Source organism: Echinops telfairi, unplaced genomic scaffold, assembly GCF_000313985.2.
Source record: "Echinops telfairi isolate 266 unplaced genomic scaffold, ASM31398v2 ScPeMD7_7424;HRSCAF=8462, whole genome shotgun sequence".
Taxonomy (NCBI): Eukaryota; Metazoa; Chordata; class Mammalia; order Afrosoricida; family Tenrecidae; genus Echinops; species Echinops telfairi.
The window spans coordinates 5243349-5251529 of record NW_022111324.1 but is presented as its reverse complement, the minus strand read 5'-3'; the positions used below and the strand labels follow the sequence as shown (position 1 = coordinate 5251529).

The following is an 8181-nucleotide window of genomic DNA, read 5'->3' as shown; positions in this document are numbered from 1 at the left end:
AAAACAACAACAAACCAATGACAACAAAACACAACAATAAAGAAAAGCTTGTAGTTAGTTCAAGAACTGTTTGTTGACCTTTAGGAGTGTTGTCCAGTCCAGTCTGTTGGGGCACCATGCCCTGGCCCCAAAGTCCACTGTCAGCATTCCCTGGGGACCTCACTGTTCCGTTCCCTTGCTGTTCTGTTGTACCCCCTTAGTGTTTTGCCTTGGTGTGGTGGGATCAGATTGGGTACAGTTCCCACACTGTGTCTCTGGTGTTGTCCCCTGTAGGGCTATGCGTCAGTGAGGTGCCGGCCATGTGGTCCTCTCTGCAGACTGGCTGCTCTAATTGGGAACATTGTCCTCAAGGCCTGGTGGGCCAGGATGTACTCCACTCTCTCCTCCTCCCCCTTCATTTGCTCCCGTGTGCTCCGATCAGATATATCCCTCTCCCGGAGCTGCAGATTCAATGCCGTCCTTTGAAATAAATTTTCTTGCAAATACTTTTTCAACAACACAAAGTGTCTACACATGTTGACTTCTCTACGTGGAATACACAGAAATGAAATAGACTACATCTGGGAAAAAATGCTGCGGCAGCTCACTATCAGCAACTAAAACCAGGCCAGGGGCTGACTGTGGGACAGACCATCAGTTGCTCATATATGTAAATTCAGGTTAAAGATGAATAAAATTAAAACCGTTCCAGGAGAGCCAAAATACAACCCTGAGTCTATCCCACCTGAATTCCGAGACCATCTCAAGAGCAGGTTTGACACATTAAACACTGGTGCGATGAGCTGTGGGAGGAAATCCAAACAGCAGTCATGAAGAAAGTACAAGGTCATTAAAAAGACAAGAAAAGATTAAAGTTGATGCCAGAAGAAACTCTGAAACTTACTCTTAATCATAGAGTAGCTAAGGAAAATGGAAGAAAGGAAGAACTCAAAGAGCTGAACAGAAAAATTTGAAGGGCAGCTGTAGACAACAGAGCCGAATATCGTAATGAACTGTGCAAGGACCTAGAAAACCTGGAAGGAAGAACACGCTCAGCAGATCAGAAACTGAGAGTTCAGGCCAGGGAAACCAGTTTCAGTCTGTGTTTTGGACACTCCACATAGTGCTGGCTGAGTTGTGCCCTTCATTATGAAATTTAAATATATCTTACAATCCTGTATTCTTGGACCTAACCAAAATTAAAAATATTCTGAAAATGGATCCTCCAAAAGGTGACTGAACAAGAGACATAGGGGAGTTTTCACTTGAAAAATATGGTTTAAAGAGAAATTTTGAGTGTTAAAAGAGAAATAGTGTTTCTTAACCTGGCAGAAAATACTTTGAGTACAAAGAGACCTCTGGACAAGAAAATATCCATTCAGTCTCACACACTAAGTAGCATAATCCCTGGGTAGATTTGGTGTGCACAGCCACCTTTCCTGGTCTCGATGATTTGTCACAGCGTAGTCCCAACCTAGCATGTGGGCGCCACGGAGAGCTATGGCACCCTGGTGGGAGGGAAGAAGCAAGGAAGGGCCCAACACGACTGGCTGGCTGGCTTTTTTTCTTTCTTTCTTTTACAGTTTTATTGGCACCTAATCCACATATCATACAATTCAGTAGTTAAATCGTTCAATCATATCAAGAATTATACAATTACTACCACCATCAATTTTAGAACATTTCTTACCCCGCCCCCCGTGGTTAAATCAACTTTAAAACGAGTTGTGTCATCACAGTCAGTTCTAGTGCTCCCTCTCTACTCCTACCTTCATTGTTTACTGCTGACACCCCCTATCCCTCACCCCAACCCCCACCTCCCCTATAAACTCTTGCTTCAGTTATTATCTCTCTGCATCCACTCCTTCTGTGCGTCACAAACTGAGAAGCCCAACAGAAACAATTTTTAAAAACATTGAAATAAACTGGTAGGAATAAAATAATAATAAAAATACAAATAGTGAATAAGAAAGAAAAGACCCCATCAATATTTTAAAAGCCACAGAAGAAATTTTGTCATGGAACACGCAAGAGATACTTGCACTACCTAGAACAAATTCAAGTTGGGTCAGTAGGGAGGTCAACTGACCAAGTTTCAAGTTAGATCCAGCATAATCAAGACTATCACGATCTCCATCTGATGGTAAAGCTGTTCGAGACCCTGGCCTGTGGCTAGAGGGGTTCTGCCAGTGGCTTAATCTGACTCGTTACTCTGCAGATGGGTTTTGGGCTCCCACTTCTCTCATAGCCTTCTACCAAATGGGTGTTCATAATTTTAGCTCTGATACTTTTCCCTCGCCATCTTCGAATTTTGTTATTGTCATCTTTGGATCACACAGGCTAGTATGCTTCTTCCATGTGGACTTCCATGTGGACTCCTCACTTAGATGGCTGGTTGTTTAAATACAAGCCTTTAAGACCCCAGACGCTAAGTGTTGGTAGCTGGGCACCATCTGCTTTCTTCACCACATTTTGCTGTAGCACCCCTATCTTCAGTGATCATTTAATGAAGGTGACTATCCAGCAGCCCCATGTTTTCAGAACTAACTTTTCTTGGATTGGGGCTAGAGTTAATTAGGAGCCCAGAATCCATCTGCACATCCATGAGATATGTATGACTTGGGTGTACTTTGGCAGCCAGAGTATGACAAAATCAAGACCCCATAATACCAACTGCACCATTAACAGCAAACCAACCAGCAAACAAATAGAAATTAAAGAAGGAAAAACCCCAAACATCCAAAGGCATGAAAACAAAAATCTATAGAAACAGAAAAGTACAACATTGTCAATCATCCCCCAGGGGTATAAGGCGATTGCACAGATACCATCGTCAGTTTTTCCAGTGACAGCACTCTGGACACTGTCGGTATGGAGATTCTAAGGAGTACATTTCCACCTTGAGCCTCAACCCGTGAGTTGTTACACTACACGGTTCGATCTCCCATTCGATTGTGCCCTGTTTAAGTTTGTGGATTTGTGGCAGGAAGGGACTTGGATAATTTCTTCCAAGTGCAGAACCCTGCCCAGTAGATTGAAACCTGTCATGTCACTGTGAGGTGAGCATCGAGGTATTAACTATATGGTGATTCTGGGTCCCTTTCCATCGGACACCCAGCAGTTATCTTTCTTCTGTACTGAGTTTTCCTGAGGGTTCAATAAAATTTTACTTAAAAAAGTCTGTCCCTTGACAGGTAGGAATCTAGCTTTCACCTCATTTTTAAAGGGTAAAGAAGTTGAGATTTAGCAAAATGAAAAGACCTTGCCTATGATTTCTTGCTTGGTTTGCCAGAGCTGGAACTTAAATTTTTTGACAGCTAAACCAAAAACATTTCAGATATATCAGTTTTGTGTTGTCATTGTTTCCCAATAAATATTTAGTCTGTATGTCGTCCTCCTAGATTCAAATAAAATGACAGCTCTGTGGATTTTGAAAGGAGGCTGTTGAGGTGATTAGAGTTTATGAATACCTTTGTGGACCTAGTCCACATTGTATTGTGGGAATCTGATTAGAAATTGTGATTAATTGGCATAGAAGGCTGGTTGCCAGATGCCAGAGAAATGAACAGAGAGCAAATTGAGGATTCCCATAGGTGCGTTAATTTGGCTGAACGAGTAAGGGATAAAACGTCACAGAATGTGACAGAAAAGTGGGTGAAGGGAGATGTCGGACAGTGTAAGACGACAAAATAATAATAATTTATAAATTACCAAGGGTTCGTTAGGGAGGAGGGGGAAAATGAGCTGATACCAAGGGCTCAAGTAGAGAGAAAATGTTTTGAGAATGACGATGGCAACAAAGGTACCAGTGTGCATAACACATGGATGTATATATGGATTGTGATAATTGTATGAGCCCCAATGAAATGATTAAAAAAAAAAAGTCACAGAATGTGTTGATTGCCGGTGACCTAGGTCTTCCCAAAATATCCAGTTAGCAACCAACAACTTCCTTTTCTTGAACCCCAGTTCTTACCCTTTACAAAAGAGGAAAGGACGCAAATCCTGTAGTGTCTGGGTGTCTTGCCAACAGAAGGCGTGATTACGGGAAAATGCTTCTCCTTTGTTTTTCCCTTGTGACATACACTCTTCAGAGGTACTCTGTTATGCAGCCCTTCAGAAATCCAAACGAGCTGTTTTAAAATCTTCCCACAGCTTACCGCAGTTTGCATTTGTGTTGATAAGTTTTCTTCCATGTCATCTTCATAGCATATTAAGAGTTCTACTAACAACATATATTTTTCAGAGCAAAATCTTGTTAATTAAGAAGGCCTGAAAAATTGATCTCAAAGAAGAGAATTGAGAGGCTACCGGAAGGTAGTCAGGTCAAGTTTAACGGATGAGGTTGTTGAAAAATATAAAGGAAATCCTATGAGGGCGCTTCAGAAAGTTCGTGGGAAAATGGAATTAAAAGATCATGGAATTTTCCCACAAACTTTGCCTCATATGCAAAAGTACCTGCCATGCAGTGGGTGACTCAGTGAGCACTCATTTTTATTTAAACTTTATATTGCCATTATTGTTGAGAACATGCTCAGTCCAAGCACTTGTGCGTGGTTACCCTTCTCGCCCGCCTTCCACACTGACCCTTGCTGATCATATGGCAGCCCCCAAACCGAGGGGGCTCCTTTTATTTATTTGGACATTAAAATCACGGTGCCTGCTTCACTGAGTTGTTGTAAGGCTGTAAGGGAAAATATATGTATTAAGTGCTTAGAACCGCTATTATTGTTTCCTTTTTTTGGTGATAGCCCTGCTGTCCTCTTCACTTTGAGGTAGTACCCACATAATAGTCTTCTCTACGTTAACAGTCCCCATTTAGCAGCATTTCAAAAAGCTGAAATGTTGGGGAGGCAGGGGTAAGAAAACAATATATAACTGTTGTTTATTCATTTAATAGTTCATCTGTGTTTTTCACTGGCGTGTGCTCCCACAATCTCTGTAAGGGTGGTGTATCTCACAGCCATCAAGGTGACTTGGCCGCGGAGGATGTCGAGGGCAGGGGAGAAGGCTCCCGGTGCGTTTCTGAGACTGTGGTGTAACTGTCACTGGAGGTCTTCCTCCGGCAGACAGGCTGGTGGTTGGAACTGCTGAACTTGGGGTTAGCAGTCCATCAGAGATTAGTGTCCAGTAAGTCAGCGTGGAATCTGCCACTAGGGTGCCCCAATTGTGATGTATAGACCATGCTTTACCTCCAAGATCAAACTTTTAGAGATCGTTACAGATAAGATCTTGTAGGGGGTGATTTAACAGAGAAAAAGTACCCTGAGTTGGGTCCTGACTTGTAACCTCGCATTTCTCATCTCTAAAATGGGGGTACTTGGGGACAGTTGTCTGCCCCTTAAAACCATTTGGGAACTTTAAAGTCTGTAGAAATGTAAGATGTTTATTATGTCTGTGTTGGAAATAGTGGCCTTTGGTCTTTTCTCAGTTACATCCGGAGTTAGTCCCTACTATGTATTTATTTTCCTTAATATTTTATTAATGTTTTAAAGTTAAAATTTTCACAGCAAATTATATTCCCATTTAGCGATTTTTACTCATACTGTTCCGTGGCATCGTGTCAGCAACCTTGTTAGTTTCATTCTCTGTGTAATGTTCTCTGCCCCTCCTGACCTTCTCCTCTCTGCTGTCTGGTAAATGTTGACCGTTCCTACTAAGTATTACAAGAAACGGATTTCACTAACAGAGAACCAGGGAATTTTCATAGAGGGAAATCAGTAAAAGGCCCTGTGCTTCGTTTGTAAGACTATAGTGCTTTAAACCGATTGTTAAGATTTGTTTAAGAATCTCCCCGAATGATGGGACTGTACACGGTAAGCGAACGCAAGGGGTCTTCATTCTCATATAAGGGTAATGCACCAACGGCCCATTTAGTGTCCCCAAAGAGGTGGTGGCCGGAACCACGAGAAAACAAAGTATAGAGCCGCCTAGGTTTCCATGACCTGGGCCCGGCCACCAAGTGCCTGCTTTTTGTTGGGCTGTGGCTCTGTTCTCGTGGAGCGCAGACTTGCACCTACAGCCATCATCTCTGTGTTTTGAACGAGTGAAACGGTCAGCAGTCTACCTTCTAGTGTCCTGGTTCTTCAGAATATTTCTGTATCACGCTCCTTTCCGTAGCCTTCTTTAAGTCACAGTAAACCTATAACTTCAAGCCTGTCGAAGGTGTTCATCGTGGTAGTTTATTTATAAAAGGATAAGGACTCCTTTAGTTGACCCTTGTCTCTTCTGAATTGCAGGGCAAGGCTCCTTTGTGTATTTTGTCTAGACTAGTACTATATTTAACTGGGAAGATGTTCTTATCGGCAGCTGATGCTGTAATGTCTTATTTCAAATTTTATCTTTAAAGTAACCTTTTGTAATGCCTAACACAGTTCTAATTATGTTATAGGTGCTCAGTAAATTCTTACTGATTGAATAGATTAGAAATGTAGTGATATTGGATCATTTGGTCTTCTGACAGCTTTGTGCAGTGGATTTTCAGAAGTGAATATGAAGGAACTATTTTTATTTAACTAATACACATTCTGCTCTTCCTCTAGCTTTACTAAGGAGAGGATACATGATCTAATTTTTTATGTTCTTAACCTAACTAAAGCATATGCTGTAGTATCGTGCAATCAATATGTATATAAAATATATGGTAAATATAAAAGATTCTGAAGTTAACATGTTATTATATTCGGACATAGTGTCATCTCAGACGTATACAGGTTCATGTCCCTCTTAGAATGAGGCTGGGAGGTGGGTGTGTGCTTCAGGGAACTCGGGGACAGGGAGTCTCTGTGCTTTATGTAACAATAGATCCTTGGTAACGATTGCATGCACATGTGTTAACCTGCCTCCTACAGGGTACATTTTGTTCTGAAGACCAACATTTTCATTAAAAGGACTAAGTAACAGTTGATTTAGATTAAAAATTTAAAATACATGGGCTTTCATCCTAACTCTAGTCTTTATTTAGCCCTGCAATTTTGGACAGGTAGGCTTACTTTTCCAAATTTTCGTTTCTTTAAATATAAAATAAGGAGTTGAGCAGGAAGAATCACATGATCTCTAAAATGCTATATAAATTCTTAACCAATGATCTCTGCTTAATCTCTTCAGACTCATAAACCCTCTCCTTCTGTAAAGCATTCCGATTGATCACGCATCACACTGCTGGCTCAGGATTGCTCCCACCAGCAGAGCCGCTGCCTTTCAAGAGCCCATTGTTAACTTTATCCTTGTCTGCTGGTTTTGCTTCTTAGTGTATCTGTTTAAATTGCATTAAATGTATCTTAACTGGTGAAATGTATGTGTAAAAATCGTTTTATGAGAACTAACTAGGTTTAGAAAGACTTCTTATAGTCTCCAAAAAGAAAAGACGGGTGACACAACTGAAAGATGGGGGCTGTGATAAAAGTCTCAAAGGGCTCTAGACTCTTCTACCACTCTTCGAGCCTCGTAAGTTCTCCGACCTCTTTAAAGCACCTGAGGCAGAAAGCTGTAGACTGTCGCTCTAGAAGACCCGCACTCAGGAAACAGAAAGGCCTGCTCCCAGAATGGTCAGTGGATGTATCTACACTGAGCACTTCGTGTTAAGATAAAAGACTGCTTCTTTTTATGAGTTCTTCACTTTAAGAAATCAGCTCCTTTGTTTAGTAGACCAGGTTCCCATTAGGTAGGAAGGCTTTAACTAATGAATAAGCTTTATCATTTTAGACTTTTAAAGAACAGCAACAGTAATCTTTAAAGATTACAGTAATAATCATTCCATTTCAGGTCAGAATGGTACTTTAACTCTATGTTCACTTTGTATGAAAGTTACTTCTCAATATCTCATGTTAAGATCCAACTCTTCTTTTTTCTCCACAGAACATTCAGAAGATTCTCGGCCTTGCCCCTTCGAGAGCTGCCACCAAGCAGGCAGGTGGATTTCTTGGCCCACCACCTCCTTCCGGGAAGTTCTCTTGAAATCAAGCAGAACCCGTCAATTCTTGTCATTCTTTTTGGATGCTCCCATCAGACCTGCAACTATTTTGTAGCAAGGACCACAGGCAGCCTTCACACTCAGGCCCCTTTCTAGTTTTGAGTTGTGACCAATTTACAGCTACAACAGACTTCGAATAGCACCGGCCAAACCTGGCTGTGCTCCTGGTCACAGGTGATTGTCCTTTTTGTCTCATGAATGTGTTGGTTAGGTCGCTGTGGGCGATACCT

At 41.6% G+C, this 8181-nt stretch overlaps 1 protein-coding gene across 1 annotated transcript in view; it reads left to right on the top strand.

Annotated features, from left to right (window-relative positions):
- TMCO1 (transmembrane and coiled-coil domains 1) overlaps positions 1-8175 on the top strand; it is a 61395-nt gene extending 53220 nt beyond the window's left edge. Inside the window, exon 7 of the mRNA XM_013005721.2 lies at positions 7837-8175. Within this exon, the coding sequence (XP_012861175.1) occupies positions 7837-7935 (99 nt within the window). The 3' untranslated portion in view covers positions 7936-8175. The remainder of the gene's footprint in view (positions 1-7836) is intronic.
- The last annotated feature ends 6 nt before the right edge of the window (positions 8176-8181 follow it).